The sequence below is a fragment of the Oryctolagus cuniculus genome, chromosome 15, assembly GCF_051225735.1.
Source record: "Oryctolagus cuniculus isolate XC-2025 breed Fujian yellow rabbit chromosome 15, ASM5122573v1, whole genome shotgun sequence".
Classification (NCBI taxonomy): domain Eukaryota; kingdom Metazoa; phylum Chordata; class Mammalia; order Lagomorpha; family Leporidae; genus Oryctolagus; species Oryctolagus cuniculus.
The window spans coordinates 65,599,794-65,619,284 of record NC_142881.1 but is presented as its reverse complement, the minus strand read 5'-3'; the positions used below and the strand labels follow the sequence as shown (position 1 = coordinate 65,619,284).

Here is a 19,491-nt window from a genome sequence, read left to right as displayed (position 1 = left end):
TTCAAGACCCGGCTGATCCACTTCCAATCCAGCTCCCATGGGAGATCTAAAGAAGGCTCCAGGCTCCAACTCCAGGCAGGTTCATTTATTTGGGGAATGAACCAGCAAACAGAGGCGCGCTCTCTCTCTCTCTGTGTGTGTCCCTCCCTTTCTGTAACTTTTATCAAACTTTACTTAAAGCTTTCATGCATACAGAACTTGACAGAAACTGTCAAAGTCAAAAGGATAATATTTAGAATGTATTAACATTCCTTCTTCACTTACCTGGTCTTTCTCATGGGGTAGAAGGCTGACAGGTGGGAGCGAGGATGGGAAAGCACTGGGATACTGGGGTGCCCCTTTGCCATCCAAGCTCCCATAATTGACCCTGTACTGCGGCCCATCTTTCAGTAACCTCCCATTGTTCACAGCGCGTTTGGCCCCCAGTCGCAGCCGCTGCTGAAAGGCTGGGTTGTTGGTGGTGCTTGCGAGATCACTCTGATTTCTGAGATACTTCTCTATGTTCTTCAGGGAGGAGCCATTTGGCTCCTCAAGTCCTTCAATCGCTCTCCTTAAGAGTCTGTTCCAATCCACATTGCGGAGATCATTACATGATCCTCTAGATCCCTTGGCTGACTTAGGAAAAGTGCCTGGTTTAACTGCTGAAAAGCGCCCAGGGTTGTCTGGGTCCTTATAGGAGGCAAGGCCTTTGTTGGTGACTTTGAGAACTGAGCCATCCTGAACACTGAGTTCCAGCTGCTCAGAGACTGTCTTCTTATCCAAACCATGGGAAGTACTGACCGCATGGCAGATTCTCTCTTCAGAGGGCCTTTGCTTTTGCTTTTTTATCTTCTGTATAGCTTCAAGAATCCACTCTGTATAAAGTGGGTTTGCAAGTTTTACCATGGTTGACAAATGACTTCTTCAACACAAAAGTTACCCATAGAGATTCTCCTTGTATTTAACAGGACTTGCACATTTGAAAGTCATTTACCATTTAACAAATGGGCAGAGTATTCCAGATCATGTTAAGCAACATCTTACAAACATCCATCCTTAAGAGATTCAAAGGAGGACAAACTGGCAATGTTGATAGTTGTCTTATTTTACCAACAGGAAAGACAGCATTTGGATGAAAAACATCTTTAACTAGGAAACCACGACCTTAAAGGATAAAAAGGGGGAAAAGGCTCTTAGTAATAGAACTTTTAAAAATTAAAATATTTCTGGTACTGCTTTTTCAGATACAAAATGACCAAAGAAGTAATAACAGGCAGGTATTATGTAATACAGCCAGAGTCACTGTATTTTCCAACCAGAAATTAGGTCACAGTCTAAGAAGGAATTTTATCTCAAATTTTCTCTTATTTATATGAAGCCACTTATGGGGTATTTAAGAGATCATATCTAAGCCATATATTTAATGGATTACCTTTACTGAAATTAATAAAATTATATGAAAAGTGCCTCAAGGTATGTGTACTGCAAACAAAATCAATAACAAAAAAAAATCTGATGGGAGCACATTAAGCTTAAGAAAAAAAATTAAGTAAAATAAAACAAAAATCTTGGTTTCAACTAAGCATTGCATTTCCCAAGTCTCATGCATAAGAAAATTTCCCATCTAGCCACTTGTACAGAATTGTATCTTCCCACCCCTCTGCAAAGGGTAATCCACTCTAACCCCCAGGTTGGAAAATGAAACTAACATACTAATGTAATGTTTCACCTTTAACTAATGTACCATTCTAGCTACCTTAACATCCAGTTAGTACCTTAAAAAGCTCGGTAGAAAGCAAGTTCATTCAAATCTAACTCCAGGAGGGCAGTGACGTTACTGCTCTTTGAGAGACTCCTGGGATGTATGCAAAAAACTGCCCCAGATCTCCAAACTGGTATTGACTATACCTACAAAGAACCCCAGGAGGCCGGCGCCGCGGCTCACTAGGCTAATCCTCCGCCTAGCGGCGCCGGCACACCGGGTTCTAGTCCCGGTTGGGGCGCCGGATTCTGTCCCGGTTGCCCCTCTTCCAGGCCAGCCCTCTGCTGTGGCCCGGGAGTGCAGTGGAGGATGGCCCAGGTGCTTGGGCCCTGCACCCCATGGGAGACCAGGAAAAGCACCTGGCTCCTGGCTCCTGCCATCGGATCAGTGCGGTGCGCCGGCCGCAGCGCGCCGGCCGCGGCGGCCATTGGAGGGTGAACCAACGGCAAAGGAAGACCTTTCTCTCTCTCTCTCTCTCTCACTGTCCACTCTGCCTGTCAAAAAAAAAAAAAAAAAAAAAAGAACCCCAGGAAAAAGAGCTTAGCCTGGGAATTAGACCTAAGCTCTACTTTTGTTCTCAAATGATAATAGATCTTAACTCTTTATAGTTAAAAATTTACAGTGTACTCATATGTAACTTGCATTAAATCTGTAGGACAATTCTGTGGGTAAACTGATGTTCAGGGGAAGATGGAATTCACCCAAGGTAATGGTCTGTAGTAGATTTAAGGCTCAAAAGCCATTATTTTAAAACTCAAGTTCAGCATCCTTACATGAGCCTCAATCGTCTGCTCTAGTTCTGCCTCTGTAGACAGATGAACCAGGGTCTGAACCTCAGCTCTACGAATGTCTGGTAGGAAAGACCATCATTTACCTCTAGTCAAAACTAATACAGCAGTCCCCACTTATCTACAGAGGACACACCCCAAGATCCTCAGGGGATGCCTAAGAATCATGGACAGAACAGAACCCCATGCATACAATATGATGTTGTTTTCCAAATGTACAACCTGTGATAAAGCTTACTTTATAACTTAGGCACAGTAAGACATTAATAATAATAATGAAATAGAACAATTATAGCAATAAAAGTTCTTTAAAACATACATTATTTGCAGGATTTTCCATTTACTATTTTTAGACAGCAGCTGAGCACAGGTAACTCAAACAGTGGGAAGCAAACCCATGATATGTGGGCAGACTAGCAGGCAGCCCATATAGGACTGCTGAGAGGACTAAGTGAACCTAGAAAGAGGCAGTATAAACAGTCCTGCCCCCTTTGTGACCAGTAAACTATAGATTCAGTTTTATTTTTTACCTCAGATCAGAAACTTGCAGCTGAAGGGACTTTAGAAGTCATCCAGTCCAACCTCTAGTTACTCAGTAAAAGATATCTGTCCAATATTCCCAATAGATAAGCCATCAAATCTTTACTTAAAATACTTCTTGTAACTGAAAATTAGTCACTTTTTGAGGCAGCTCAGTGTGCGGTTGGATAGCTCTGGCTATAATACACTTCTTGCTCATTGGAGCAAAAATCTATCTCTCCATAACTTTTACCCACTAGTCCTAGCTCCCCTGGAACAATCTCAAGACAATTTTACTGTTTCTTCAATATGACAGGCCTTCAAATATCTGAAAATAGGTACCTTCAGAAAGCCACCAACCACCAAATCCTACTCTACCTCTGTCTCACCATTGAGCCACTAATATTCCAGTTCCTTAACCCCTCCACATATCACATGGCTTCCAGACACCACCTCCTGTTGGTTGCTTACTAGTTTGGCCAATGCCTGTCTTAAAATCTGACAATCCCAGCATTATCCAATTACAAGTGCAACCCAAAATTATAGAACTTCCTTAACAGTCCTGCAACACCGGCCATTCTGAGCATGCAATTCAGCCAAATATGCAAACCCTTTTTTCAAAAATGCTGTCAAACGTAGTTTTTCCATCCGTTTCCTTGTGCAAATTCAAATGCTGGGATTTAAAGTTTATTAGAGTTGAATTTCATCTTGTTGGTGTGAGTCTATCTTCCAACCTGCTAAAGAGTGTTCTGAATCTTGATTCTGTCATCTTTGTCATCTGCAAATCTAATAAGCACTCTTTTTTTGTGTCATTTTATAAACCACTGACGAAAATGCTAGACTTGGAACACAGTGTGTTTAGGAATGAAATTGTTGGCTTTCACAGCATAACCACTTTCAGGACAGAACACAGGAATCATTCTGTGTCAGTAAGTTTAGAACAGGAAACTGATCATTCCAAAGTAAAATGGTTTGGGGCAAAATTTCATTAGAAGACATTTCACTGTATCCAAGTAATTATTTCATGTTTCATCATTTATTCAGGATGAATCACAACTAATCTAATTTGATCGAATAAAACACAACTGCAGGAAGCAGAAGAGGTCATAGGAAAGTGTCCAATACTGTAAAGTTGCTTTTAGGCGTTTTGATTACACAAGCAAATGAACATACATTGAAACAGTGCATTTCATAACTAATAAATACCCAAAATATATCTCAGGACAAGCTTTTACCACAATCTTTACACACAATCAAAAATAATCTTTTGTATCTTTTGCCAACAGATTTCAATAAGACTGACATTTTGTGGAAAATGTAATAAAATAAGGAAAATTACCAGAATTGGAACTTCAAACATAGTAACAGTCCATGACAAAAATTAGGCTTGCCCAGGTCTTCAGGTAAATCTGCCAAAAGAATAAAGTAAACGTTCATTCAGGCTTAAGAACAGCCCTTAAATTCAGCAACCATCTATGAATCTCTCCAACTATCACCATCTAATGCAAGCACAACTCCACAACTAACACAAATAGCAGCAACGAGTTTGTCAGCATACCACGTTTTGGTGCTATTTTAACTCTGATTCCACTAGAAAGTATGTATAAACCAGAAACTCATGACAGAAAATGAAGTTCCAAGGAAGGCAGTGAGGAAGTAAATTGCAGGGGCAAGCACTGAGCACAGCAGGTTAGGCTTAGGAAACCAGCATCCCAAGCAAACCAGTGAGGATCCCTCCCTCTCCCTCTTTGCCTGCCTTTCAAATGTTAATTTAAAAAGAAGTAAATTCCATTTCTTGAAGGCCAGACTTGTTCTCCACATTTTAAAAATCAGGTTTGTGATAAATTCCTAAGAAAGAATCCCATCATGAGAAGAACCCAACTATTATTCAAATAGCCAGGGAGATACAACTTTTTATCTGGGGAGAGGAAATAAAAAGGAACCAAAAATTGTTTTAAGGTCAGTGTTAACTTTCCCAAGGAGCATTCATTATTTGTCCCAAAGGTCACTTGGCACCTAGATACTACTAATTGGACCAAGGTATGACCAACAAATTACCTAAGAGAAGCATGTACCAGTTTCCACAATAGTAAATATGTATTGACACAGGTCACATTTTAGGATAGTAGTAATCACATTTACTTCAAAAGACAGATTTCAAACAGCTGTCAATGCCTGCATTTTGGTCTTAAACAAAACAACCAACAACCTTAGATCCGCCTTCTCCCCTCCCCCAGTCACCAACACACACCCCACTCCTCAATTTAATCTCAAAATTAGCTCTCATCTGACACCAACCAACAGAGTTAATTAGGCAGAAGCAGATGTAACTCAGCAGCTCTTAGCTACAAGCAGAATCACAGTGTTTAAAAAAAAAAAATCCACAGCTAGTAGAGGAAAAAAATCAGAAGTCTCTTATCTATAGCCAATTCTCAACTAAACACATATATATTATCCACTTTGTACATTATCCACTGCAAATTTTTTAGTCTTGGGCTGATTTGTTTCCAACATCCCACTGGTCCCAGTGTAAATTTGTATAAGCTAACAGAATAGATTGAAAACCAATTTCCCTGTAGTCTAAACAGTACCCAACTAGAAAGACACCTACAGGAAAAAAATGCATAATTCATTCAAAAGCCAAATACAAATGATTTTTTTTCCTATGATTCAGAATTATCCACACCACTTCTCTTTTTTAGAGCACTGGGATTGGTTTCATATGTACATACACGATATTCAATCGCAAGCTAAAACCCTAAATTCATTATTCTTTTATCATTTTTTTACAAAAACTTGAAAGTTGGACTAAAAAGTTATCAAAAAGGTAGCAAATCATTCTAAATTAATTCAGAGGATTCATGTTACCCAAATGAAATTAATCTATTTTCTAAGATTGTGAATCATTTTGTTTTTAACTACAAAATATTAGTAAATTATATGGTTGTTTCTTACATTGTAACACTGTTTATAGCATTCATTACAAACTATTCTAAACAGATGTAGAGAAACGCTTAGTCCAACACTGAGTTTTTAGCTTCACTGACATAATATAAACATCAACACTATTCAAAAATATTCATGTCAGCATAAGAGTCAAAATATCCTGGATCATAAACATGATGTGAGGCCTAATCTAAGCTTTCACTAAAGCTGTGTGTTGTCTCAAAATCAATGTCATAACACTCAAGTTATGAGATTACGGATAAGCCAAAAACAGTGGTAGAAAAAATAAAGATTAATAATAGGGTTTATTCTTTTGTCATCCTGAGTTGTACTTGCAAAGTTATTTTTAGCTCTCTGAGAAGCTCCTGGACTTTCTCAAAACCCACTGTGTGACTGAGTGAACACCCACAAATCCGAATACTATTTTCTGAAACACAACATAAACTGCTTGAAGGCGAGGAACCATGACTTCCCTTCCCTGTGGTACCACGGAGCACAGCCTGTTGGACAATTGCTCAGAACAGCATCCTCAGTATCTCTTGTCTAATAGTATCAAACACCATCCATGTATTAATATTTGCTAACTTTCAAGTACATAGCATCTATTTCCCTACAATTAATGATTGAGGCCCAAAATACATCAATTGGGAGAAGTTATAAATATTCATCAAAGAACAACCAATAGATATTTAGGGAGATGATGTTCCCAACACCCAGTCCTGTGGGCAGTACTCTGGGAAATACAAAGCAAAGCTGGAGAGAGAGGACACCCAAGAAGCAATTAAGTAACAAACCCCTGTTCCGGTGGTATCTGAACAAGTTGAACAGAACTACATAGGACTTTGCAATTCCACTTCTGGGTACACATCCCTAAAAATCAAAACTACTCAAATAAGCTTGTGTACACACTCAATAACAACACTAATCACAACCCTCAAAAGGTGGAAACAGTCCAAATGTCCACCAACAAATAAATGGATGAAAACATGGCATATCCATACAATGGAATATTACTCAGCCATGAAAGGAACAAAGTACTGATACATGCCACTACAACATGAATACTATGTTATAAAAGAAGCCAGACACAAAAGACTACATATAATTTTTTAAATCATGGCTGGCACCGCGGCTCAATAGGCTAATCCTCCGCCTGCAGTGCCAGCACACCAGGTTCTAGTCCCAGTTGCCCCTCTTCCAGGCCAGATCTCTGCTATGGCCAGGGAGTGCAATGGAGGATGGCCCAGGTCCTTGGGCCCTGCACCCGCATGGGAGACCAGGAGAGGCACCTGGCGCAATGAGCCGGCCGCGGCGACCATTGGAGGGTGAACCAATGGCAAAAGGAAGACCTTTATCTCTGTCTTTCTCTCACTGTCCATTCTGCCTGTCAAAAATAATAATAACTTAAATCATATGATACACCCAGAAAAGATAAATTCACAAACAAAACAGATTGGTGAAGCCAAGGGAAGAAGGAAACAGGAAAAATAGTTGAATGGATGAGGGCTTATTTTGGATAGGAATGTTTTGGAAGTAGACAGAGGCAGCGGTCACAGTACTTTGAATGTAGTAAATGCAAGTGCAAATGTTTCATTTTCCTTACCGTTATGTGAAACTCACCTCAGTAAACTTTTTTAAATAAGAAATAACAAAGCACTAAAGTATAATAATAATAATACCAAGTATTTTCTGATACCTACTGTGGTCCAGGTACTTGATAGATTATTAGAAATACTTTTAGCTATCCTATAAAGTAGCATCATCACCCCATTCTACAAAAGGAGAACTGAGGCTTTACTTGGCCAAGATTTCTGAGCAAGTAAGTCATGATGGATTTTAATTCAAGTCCCAAGACCCAAACTCATGTCTCTCCAGCAGTTTTATTTCTCTTTTTTTGAAATTTTTTAAAATGTACTTTCTTTTTTTAAAATTTATTTTTATTGGAAAGGCAGAGACAGACAGAAAGAGGTATTGTATCTGCTGGCTGGTTCAACCACCCTCCAAATGCCCACAACAACTAGGGCTGGGCCAGCCCAAAGTCAGTAGCTTGGAACCCAATCCAGGTATCCCACATGGGTGGCAGGTACCCAACTATTTGACCATCACTTGCTGCCTCCCAGAGTGTACATTAGCAAGAAGCTGGAACTGGAAGTGGAACTGGGACTCAAATCTGGGCATTCTGATATGGGACACAGGTATCCCTACTGGCATCTTAACCACTGCACCAAATACCTATTTCTCCCACCAGTGATTTTCAAATGAGGCTTTTTGGATCTCTCATGAAAAAAGCACCTCAGGGGGCCAGCACTGTGGCCTAGCAAGCCGCCACCACAGTGCGGGCATTCCATAAAGGCATCGGTTCATGTCCCAGCTGCTCCACCTCTGCTATGACCTAGGAAGGCAGCCAAAGAAGGCCAAAATCCTTGAGCCTGAGCCCCTGCACCCATGTGAGAGACCCTGAGGAGGCTCCTGGCTTCAGATCGGCGCAGCTCCAGCCAGTTAGGGAGTGAATCAGCAGATGGATGACCCCTCTCTCTCTCTCTCTCTCTGCCTGACTCTGACTTTCAGATAAATAAATAAATCTTAAAAAAAGAAAAAGAAAAAAGCACCTGAGATATTACATGCAGCTACTCCTTGTGGGTTAAATTCTAGGGCCACCCTAACACCTTGCACCCAAAGGAGGCTCCACTTTAACTGCTGTATATACTGGGTCTCCCCATAAGATCCCGTTCAAAGACAGCGTTCCTTTGAGTACAGAGGCGAATAGTTTGAAAACAAACTGTGACTACCACTTGCTGAAACCACATGTAGCATGGATAGGTACAGATCCTTCAGATGGACAGGACTCCAAGTGGGCTTAAAGACAACACGGGGGACAGGTGTTGTGACAGAGCAGGTTAAGCCATCCATATTGGAATGCTTGATTTGAGTCCCATAAACGCCAGGATTCCAAAGCAGCTTCCTGTTGACGTAACTGGGAAGCAGTGGATGATGGCCCAAGTACTTGGGTTTCTGTCACACATGTGGAGTCCAGATGGAGTTCCTGTCTCCTGACCCAGACCTGAGTGTTGCAGGCATTTGGAGAGTGAACCAACTGGATGGAATATTGCTCTCTCTCTCTCCCCCTCCTTCCCTTACCCCTAGGTCTCTCTTTCAAATAAATAAATAAATAAATCTAAGAAAAAAAAGACCATGCAGAACTTGGATCACTGCCCGATTCCTCCATGCATACCTTCATGGCCCAGTGCCAATCACACCTCCTCCGAAGTCCTGCATCTCTTTGTCTAACAGGAAGTTTTCAGCTTTCTTTAACTACTTTCTCTCCTTACTATTTACTATTTAGGTATTCACTGCCCACTGTGTACTATGATTATATGGGTGCTGACTTCATCTCCCTTACTTGACTGCAAAATTCTTAAGAACAGGATTTACACTTGATTCATCTTTGTACCTCAAGATTTTCCAGGATTACAAGTTGATCATAATAGAGGGTTAATGCCTATTTATTAAATAAAGGCATAAGTGAATCAATGATGGAAACAGAGGAGAATGCATGGAAGCTAAGAATGAGCTGTCAAACAAAAGGGACAGGTATGTGTCAAAGAGGGATGCGAAACAAAGCAGGCTGTGGTGCAGGACCAGGACAGAGGCAGTAATAGGAAACCCCAGCAGGAGTTACAGACAAGCAGGAGCAGGTGACACAATGCCACACAGAGACATACATGCACCAATCTGCTGAATGCTTGACTCATTCTGGTAACAATATCCATCCAAGACAGACTGGAGGAAAGAGTGACTGAAAGAAGAAACAAAAGCAACCAGTATCTCATCTCTCCAAACATCAATCTTGAACAACTCGTATTAGTCAAACTGAGCAGCAAACCTGGAGCAGGCACTCAGTAAATTTACTGTTAGCTGAATTGAATATTTAATTCCCCATCTTTTTAGAGTAATACTAAATTCTTTCCACTACTCATTAACACAGAAAGTTTTAAATTCATAAGCTAATAATGTTTTCCAAGGATTTCTAAGAGGCTAAATCACCATGAAAATTATCATCTCAACTAATACATATTATATTAATTGGAAGTTTAATTTTTCATGTCATGCTCTCCTAGTTGACAATATCCCTGTTATGTCATTAAACTATAATTGTATAAATCTGCTTCAACAAACAATAACTGAACCATCAATAAACTATTATGGCTTCCATAATCCCCAGCAAAGATTAGTTTCAACATCATCATCATAAATTAGTAGAGACATGTCCCAAATCTCCTGGTGAAAACCATGAATTAGGTTTGCATAGTCATCCCTGCATCAAAGTGCTCAATAGTTTCAGTGTCTAAAATTTAATCACAATGTTAGGAACCTCACAGGAAATCTGATCCCTTGTAAAACAGAGGATTTTAGAGACAAGATGAAAAGTCATTTGAAGTCATCAGGCCTTTAGAGCCAGGGTACACTGATTAGTAATAATGATATTATAACTAAGCACTTTCACTTAAGAAATAATCAAGTAAATTTAGAATGTCTTTTTTTTTTGGCATTTAAAAATTCAAATTCAATCCTAGATGTCTCCCTAATTACAAATTAGCATTAGTCAGTTTCTAATGACATCAACTGAGAACAATGTACTAAGAAAAAAAGTAATAAACACTTGAAATTTTTAAAATTATTTTGAAAAGAGAAATCATTTCAGAATTCATGTCTTTATACCAGCTATCCAGTAGAATCTGAAAATAAATTAACATTATCCTTTAAGAGTCTCAGGAAAGTGATGTACCTACTTTAAAAATAAGCACATGCATACACACACATTTTCAACCATCACCCATTCACGGAGCTCTTAACATCCACTGGCTTCTCTACTTGACTTTAACAGCACAGAGAGGTATCTTATCCAGTTTCATAACAGTCATCTTTATGTGGTTTAATTAGGGCATGTTACATGACAAGTAAGCACGTTAATAGACTTCTGAAGTCTTATTCAACAAGTAGGTGTGCTATCATAGAATTATCTTAAGAGAGTTCAGAGATCCAGTCACCACTTCGCCAGCTTTCTAAGCTGTGGGATATTAGACATGTTACTAAATCAATCTAAGTCTGTTAGTTTCTCACGTGTGAAAATGAGAATACAAGCCTGTTTTACAGAACTGTTAAGAGATAACAAATATGAAAGAAGCTAGGATGGTGGCAGACACATAGGGACACAATAAAATGCTAGCTCATAAAAGGAAAAAGGGCAATACAGTCAGCTGGAGAGCTGTAAAATCTAATCTGGCTGAACTTCTGTCTATATGACCATTTTCTCCTAACAGACAGGGAAATCAGCCCCCGAATGTTCGTGATAGTTACAGACAAGTAAAAATTCAAGACAGAAGAGAAAAAAGGAAAGGAAAGGAAAGGATAGCAAAACTAGATTTGTAATGGCAAGATTGGGGTCAAGAAGAACATATTTTACTCACAGTTAAACATCTTTTAAGGTCAATAAAGCTTTTAGAAGATAATACTGTATAGAAGAAAATCCCCCTGACCTCAGGGTAGGAAGAGAGTCTTAAAATAAGACACAAAAAGCACTAACTATAAAGAAAAGACCAATAAATTTGACTCTATTAAAATTAAGAACTTCTGTTCATTAAAAGACACCATAAAGAGTGAAAAGGCCAGCCACAGAACAGAAGACTGTATTTGTAACATATACACACAACAAAGGACTTGTAGTGGCAGTAAATAAAGAACTTCCCATTGGCAATAAAAGACACAAGGGCTAGTTTAAAAAAAAAAAAGTGGGAGACTTGAACAGGAATTTTACAAAGAAGGAAATCCGAATAGCTAACAAGTAAATGAAAAGCTGACTTTCAGCCTGACTACTACTCAAGCAAATGCAAAACTTACCACACTGGCTAAAATCTTAAAAGTTAATAAGACCAACAGTTGGAGAGGATGAGAAGTAATGGGAATGCTCGTATATGGCTGGAGGGAGTGTTAACCTGATAGAACACTTTGGAAAACAGTTTGGTAGGTGGTAAACAGGAAGACCAACACACCCTGTCACTACAGCAGCCATACAACTCATCATCCAAAACCAAATAATTCTAGGAATTAAAGGTGTTGGTTACATTTGCACTGAAACAACAGGCATAAATCAGCATAAACGGCCACCTATGAACTAGCAATTTTACCCCTGGGTGTACACCTTAGAGAAACTTGTGCACGGGGGCCCAATATGCTGAATGCAACTCTGTTCACAACTGCCCTCAACTGGAAACAATTCAAATACCCAGCAAGAGTAGAAGGGACAATATAAAAACTATAGTGTATGTCTCAGGCCTACTAGAAGACAGTATCAAAAGATGGTGAAGTCCTATAAAAAGGACTTTGGAAATGCAAACTAAAGCATCACAGCAAAGGAATACCCCCATTACCCCACTTCTCCAATTCAAGCATCACTTACCATGCCACAACACTAGCCTCTATACCCATACTTTTTTTTTTTTTTTTTTTTTGACAGGCAGAGCTAGACAGTGAAAGAGAGAAAGGACTTGCTTTCTGTTGGTTCACCCCCTAAATGGCTGCCATTTCCGGCGCAGCAGCCAGGAGCCAGGTGCTTCCTCCTGGTCTCCCATGCAGGTGCAGGGCCCAAGCACTTGGGCCATCCTCCACTGCCCTCCCGGGCCACAGCAGAGAGCTGGACTGGAAGAGGAGCAACCGGGACAGAATCCGGCGCCCCGACCGGGACTAGAACCAGGGGTTTCCGGCGCTGCCAAGTGAGCCACGGCGCCAGCCTATATCCATACTTTCATTTAAAAAATCCTGTTTTCTCAATACAAATGCAGGCATGCATATGCACATGGAAAACCAAAGGTATGGTGCAGAGAACTACTTGACAAACGGAAAGCCAGATGACTTCGTTGTCTTTCTCCTAACTGGTATATGAAAATCTATGAAAATTTCTGAAGCACATTAAAATGTCTTATCAAACTTTCTCAACTTATCTCTCATTCAAATTATCCCTTACATCTGACAGTTTCCACCTTAATCTTCACAAGTAGTTCATGAAATGAACAGGTATAACTCCAACGGTAACATTCACCCTACTCAGAGATGCTCGCACAGATGGTGGGCAGAATCTCTGCTTACCCTGTCATCACTGTCAGTCAGGCATCTCCTAAGTTCCTCCTGTGATGTTAAGATCTTCTTCCCTCTTTATCTTCTCTCTTTTTAATCACTATACTACAACAGTTAAAGATTTTTTTTAAATATATTTTTGAAAGGCAGAGTGTCAGAGAGATAAAGAGAGAGAGAGCTTTCATCCTCTGGTTCACTCCTCAAATGGCTGGGACAACTGGGGCAGAGCCAGGCTAAAACCAAAAGTGAGAAACTCCAACCAGGTAACCCATGTAGATGGCAGGAGATCAAGCATTTGGGCCTTCTTCTGCTGCCTTCCCTGGCACATTAGCAGGGAGCTGAATCAGAAGCAGAGCAGCTTAAAACAGCACTCAGGTAAGGGATGCTGGTGTCAGAAATGGCTTAACCTGATGCGTCTCAACCTTTTATCTTACTCAGAAGTTTCTCAGATAAGAATCCTGTCCTGCGATGGTGCTGTGGCATGGAAGATTAAGCCTCCATCTACAGTGCCGGCATCCCATTTGGTTGCTGGTTTGAGTCCCGGCTGCTCCACTTCCAATCCAGCTCCCTGCTGATGGCCTGGAAAAGCAGTGGAAGATGGCCCAAGTGCTTGGGCCCCTGCACCCACGTGGGAGACTCAGAAGAAGCTCCTGGCTCCTGGCTTTGGATCAGTCCAGCCCTGGCCATTGTGGCCATTTGGGGAGTGAACTAGCAGATGGAAGACCTCCTCTTTTAAAAAGAAAAGTTTTTATTTACTTATTTTTTGAATGTCAGAGTTACAAAGAGAGACGGAGAGAGAGCATGAGATCTTCCATCCACTAGTTCACTCCCCAAATGGCCGCAATGACTGGAGCTGAGCTGATCGGAAGCCAGGAGCTTCCTCTGGGTCTCCCATGTGGATGCAGAGGCCCAAAGACTTGGGTTATCCTCGGCTACTTTCCCAGGTGCATTAGCAGGGAGCTGGATCGGAAGTGGAGCAGCAGCCAGGACACAAACCAGCGCCCACATGGGATGCCAGTGTTGCAGATGGTGGATTTTACCTACTATGTCACAGTGCCAGCCCCAATACATAAAATCTTAAGAAAAGATTTCTGTCCAAAACAGGCAATATTATCTTTTCCTCCTTAGAAACATAAAATAATGCTTAATGTCAACTTGATACACATGTGAAGAATTTGCAAATAAGAGGATGGAGTGTTTTGTTTCAGGTCAGAAAATCTAGGGTATAAAAAGTAAGACAGAGACATTGTACTTGAAGAAGAAAAAATTCCTGAGCACCACAGAACACTAGCCCCAAACAACTAATTCCCATTTGCTTCTTCTACCTCCTTTCATACATGAACAATCTTCATACAATTTTTACCTTGAATTTCCGGGTTCCTCCAGCCCAAATATACTTGTTTTTGTTTTTTGTTTTTTGTTTTTTGTTTTTTTTATTTTTGACAGGCAGAGTGGACAGTGAGAGAGAGAGACAGAGAGAGAAAGGTCTTCCTTTGCCGTTGGTTCACCCTCCAATGGCCGCCGCTGCAGCCGGCGCACCGCGCTGATCCGATGGCAGGAGCCAGGAGCCAGGTGCTTTTCCTGGTCTCCCATGGGGTGCAGGGCCCAAGCACTTGGGCCATCCTCCACTGCACTCCCTGGCCATAGCAGAGAGCTGGCCTGGAAGAGGGGCAACCGGGACAGAATCCGGCGCCCCGACCGGGACTAGAACCCGGTGTGCCGGCGCCGCAAGGTGGAGGATTAGCCTATTGAGCCACGGCGCCGGCCCAAATATACTTGTTTTAATGGTTCTTTTCTTTATTGTCACATCTGTAATTCTTTATCACTACCCCTCCACAATCTCTGCCGGATATTCTCTTTCCCACATCCCAACACCCTGGAACTACAGGCCTACATTCCTTCAAGGAGCAGAAAGGGCCATCTGCAATCCAGCCATTCCTCTGCCTTTGCCCTGTCCCCTCCCACTCCATGCACTCTGCCAAAGCACCAGCAAATTCAAAAACATGCTATGTGCTTTCCCAAGGTAGTACACGCAACACCTCTTCCTGGGACACCTCAGCCACCCCTCCTGCCTTGGCTGCAAACTCCAGCCCAAGTTTCCCCCAAGAAATGGATGCTTCCAAACAACTTTGCAAACTAACACCTTTTTTTTTGTCACATCCTCACCCATGGAACAACCCTTGACCAGGTCCACCCACATTCTTCACATCCCCTGCCTTTCCCCTTCCCTGAATCCTGTCCTCAGATTTCCTGATACAAGTTACCTATTTCGCAAGCAAGCTCACCATCCCTCACTTCACAGTCAAGTCTGCCCTGCTGTTTTAGCATCATCTTTCACAGACTCTTCCAAGCACAACCATCCCATGTTTCCATGTTGTTTTTTTTTAATGATTCATAGACTCCAGAGCTAGCAAACCTTCCTATCCCTACATGCCAGATACCTCTTTGCCATCACAGCAATTCTACCTCCTCCTCACGTGGGTCGTTATTTCGCCCAACCCAACACCTTCTACTCACTCCCGGCTCAACTCCACCACATCCACATCCACCACACCCAATTCCACCCTTACTCTGCCTCACACACACCCCAGCTGCCCTTCCACATCTGCCACACGGCATCCCTCTCCGCTCCTCCACCTGCTTCTACACCTCCAGCCGCCCCTCACCAATCCTCCTCACACCCTCGCTGGCCCCCCACCGCTCCTACCAGTCCACTCCCACTCAGAAATCCCCTCCCAGCCCCCGCCTTCCAACTCCCCGAATCCCGCCCCCACCCCCGGGCCCCGCCCCTCCATCCTCGAGCCCCGCCCCTTGCCCTGGAGGCCCTGCCGAGGGGCGGGGCCTGTCCCTCCTCCTCTATCCCCCGCCCCCCTACCGTCACGCTCAGGGGCAGCCTGACCCCGAGCGGCCCCGCGGTGACCCTCGCGCAGAGGCCTGTGGGAGGGGCGTCGCAAGCCCCTTATGCCCCCCCGCCTGTCCCCCTCCCTCCCAGTCTCCTCCCCCTGGGAACGCGCGGGGTGGGTGACAGACCTGGCCGCGCGCCACCGCCACCGCGCCTGCCGAGGGCGCTGACGCTGCCTAAGAAAAAAGTCGCGGCTGCCGCCTGGAGGAGGTGCCTTCGCCTCCGCCACCGCTGCCGCCGCCGCCAGGGGTAGGAGCTAAGCCGCCGCCATTTTGTGTCCCCCTGTTGTTGTCGTTGACATGAATCCGACATGACACTGATTACAGCCCAATGGAGTCTCATTAAACCCGAGCCGCGGCCCCGCCCCGGCGCTGCTCCATTGGATGAGACCACAAACACTTAAGGCCACTCGTTGGCCTACGGGTCTGTCCGTCACCCACTCACTAACCATTCTGCAGCCCATTGGGGCAAGTTCCTGCCGGTCATCTTGCCTCCACATAGACACGCCCCGCGACCCATCATCCCCCCTCCGGCACCGCCCCGGGGGAGGGTCCACTGCCAGTACCAATCAACAGACCGCTGGGTCCGCCTCTTCCGGGCACCTATTGGTCCAGCCCTTTTTCTCTCTCCCAGACACCGCGCCACCTCTACTTCCACTCACCCGCCCCCTCTACCTCTAGGAATGGATTGGGTCTACTCGCAGCGGAGGCGCTTGGCCTTATTGGCTGCAGGCAACGCCAATCAGAAGGCCTTTTCCCTCTCCCCTCCCCCACTCAACCCCAAACCCCCTAGCCCGCAGCTAAAGTTTGTGTGAGAGCTGATCGCTGGCGGCGGCCGCAGGATTTAGGGGTGGGCGCGGGCGGGCGCGCGCGGGCGGGCACGCGAAGTTAAAATTCGAGGTTCTCAGTCGCTGGCTCCCGCGGTGGAGCGCGCGGACGGGCGCGCCGCCCGGAGCGTTCCATCCCGCCCCCTCCTCCACCCTCTCTCCCGTCCCGTCCCGGGCGACTACTCGCCCGCCCCCTGGCTCGCATCCTTTACCCCCCACAATCCCCTACCCTGCAAGCCCCAGGTCGGGTGCAAGCAGAATGATGTCGCTGCAGCCTCCTCGCCATCCCGTGCCGAGGGGGAGCGAGCCCCTACCCGCCGGGCGTGCACCCCCCGGCTCCACACTCGCCCGTGTCTGCAAGCACGTGCACCGTTCGCTGCTGCCTCCGGCCACCCCGGTCCCCGGCTAACCTCGCCTGCAGCCCGGCCAATCGCTCGCTGCCCTTTGTTGCTGCAGCCCAGGTCTCCCCGCTGCCTTCCTCAGCCTCCGCCTCGTCCTTTGCCAGCCGCCCGGGTCCGCAGCGCCGCGCTCCCCCCGCCCGGGACCCACCGCCGCCGCCTCCTTCTCCTCCTCCGCCTCCTCCTCCTCGGCTCCGGGCTGCAGCGCACAGAGCCCGAGGCAGCGCCGCCCAGCCCCGCTCCCCCCGCGCCGCCCGCTAGCCCGCCCGGCCCGGCCGGGGGCGCAGCCCGGACCCCGCCCGCCCCAGTCTCCGCCCCGGGGGTACCTGCCTCCGCCCCGGGGGGCTCCACTCGCCGCCCTCGGGGGAGGGCGGGGATGCCGGTGTCCGCGGGAGGATGGGGACGCCTGGGCCGTTTGGGGCGGGGAATGTACCCGCCAGGGTTGGGACTGAGGTGCGATCCTCGCCAACGCGCCCCCCTCCCGCCGCCGTGGGCCCCAAACTTCGTCCTTCGCCCCGGCCTTGGGCCCTCGAGCGGCCGCGGCAGTTTTGGGGTGGGGGGCGCCTCGGGAGCTGTGTCTACCCTGATAGGAGGAAGAGGGAGCAGTGACATTCAGCGACTGCGGACAGGGCACGGCGGCGGCATCCTTGGGTGGGAGTGGGGCTGTCAGACTCGGGCTGGCGGGGGACGCTGCCCCTCAGGATGCCCTCTCCTGGCCTGCGAGCAGCAGCGGGCGGGCGCTGGGCTGCGCTGAGCGCCTGCTCGGGCTGTGCGGCCGGATGGGTGGCAGAGGTGCTGCGGCGGGGGCGGGGGGAGGCCGCTGGGGGGCCCTCCCCTCCCCTCGCCGGCGCTCTAAGGCAGGCTGATGGCGAAGTTTGGGCTTCCAGGCTTCCCCTAGGCCCCCCGAGTTCCTGAGGCCCGCTTGAGGGAGGCTGGGGGGCGCCGCTGGCCGCCCGGGGGAGGCCACTCCGCCGCTGCCCACACGCTTCCCGGCGCCCTCCGGACTCTGTCCCTGGTTCTTCCCGGAGGTTGGGTGGGATGCCGCCACAGGGGACTTCGGGAACGGTAGACTGGAGAAATGGCTCCTGCAGAGTTTGAGCCCGAAGTTTCCCTTCCCAGGCGCCATTTCTTCGCGAGGGGGAGGAGAACTGTGGCTTTGAAAGAGAACCAAGTTTCAGGCCTGGTGGCCTTGGGTGGAGAACCACCTGTTGCCTGAATCGTGCCCCTGGGCCCTGAAGGGGAGGTGCAAGGTGCCCGGGAGAGGAAGCCCCAGGCTTCCTGCCCTCAGGGGCCCTGGCGTCTTCTCGACACTGACACTTGCAGGGGGCATCTCCCGCCTCTGCAGTAGAAACCTCTGGACAACCAGGTGGGGAGTGAGCCAGGGCAACTTATCTCGGTTCCTATCTTGGGGGAACAAAACAAGCAGCCCTGCTGCGGTCAAGTCAGACGCAGGGTGCAGGCCCACTTGGCTTTTTCAGGAAGGTCTTGCCCCTTGGGGAATGGAGCCCCCCCCCCCCATGCTTCTTGGCAGCCAGGTGAGAAAGGAGCTAAGACAAAGGGCCCAGAGCTGGATGAAAGGATGGAAGAGGGGAGAGGGGAACAGAAGAGGTGTAACCCTGCACTCAGAACTGTCACCAGCTCCATTATAAACCTCTTTTATAGGTGTTTTATTACTTGGTTGTTAGTTTTTAAAACATAAACCTCTTTAGATTAAATCTTGGCATTCACGGGCTCAGCCCAGGGAAGTGAAACACAAGGAAAGCTCTCTGCCCTTGCTTGGCTACTTTTGAGTTACATTACAGATCAAACAAACAGCAGGTTGGGTTGCTTCCGAGTGGCTCCCTACCTCTTTGGTTTAGTATCTTCAGAAGTTGCTCAGGGTGAATTTTTACAAGCCATTAGTTTATAATTCAGTCTAGTTCATTTAGGTATTTCAAAGAGAAGGACATTTATAAGGTGTGCTTTTTTTTTTTTTTAATAATGCAAGTGCCAGCATTTTTATTCTCCAAGAAGTTAGTAAGTAAACATCCTGGCAGGCACTTTACCCTTCAAGTTCTTTCCTTTCTTTCTTTCTTATGGGCTGCTCGGATGCAGTTTATTTTGTAAATTACATTGGAGTCCCTCAGACTGCATGTTATCTCAAGCAATAAAAATAAACTATGTCGTAATTAAAAGCAAGTTCTTTTTTTTTTTTTTTTTTTTTTTTTTTTTTTTTTTTGACAGGCAGAGTGGACAGTGAG

At 45.6% G+C, this 19,491-nt stretch overlaps 1 protein-coding gene across 18 annotated transcripts in view; it reads right to left on the bottom strand.

The window, feature by feature from the left end:
* KAT6B (lysine acetyltransferase 6B) overlaps window positions 1–19,491 on the bottom strand; it is a 229,521-nt gene that overhangs the window by 186,585 nt on the left and 23,445 nt on the right. For 3 of the 18 annotated variants that reach the window (XM_008269925.5, XM_070057867.2, XM_070057871.2), the window contains exons 1-3: window positions 17,264–17,486; window positions 4,388–4,457; window positions 265–1,143 (exon numbers count right to left, since the gene is read on the bottom strand). In XM_008269925.5, coding sequence (XP_008268147.3) covers window positions 265–885 — 621 coding nt within the window. In that variant the 5' untranslated portion in view covers window positions 886–1,143; window positions 4,388–4,457; window positions 17,264–17,486. Of the gene's footprint in view, window positions 1–264; window positions 1,144–4,387; window positions 4,458–16,000; window positions 16,078–16,155; window positions 16,609–17,263; window positions 17,490–17,577; window positions 17,970–19,491 lie in introns of those variants that run through there. The other 15 variants (XM_051823152.3, XM_070057868.2, XM_070057865.2 and 12 more) reach the window with 11 other exon arrangements.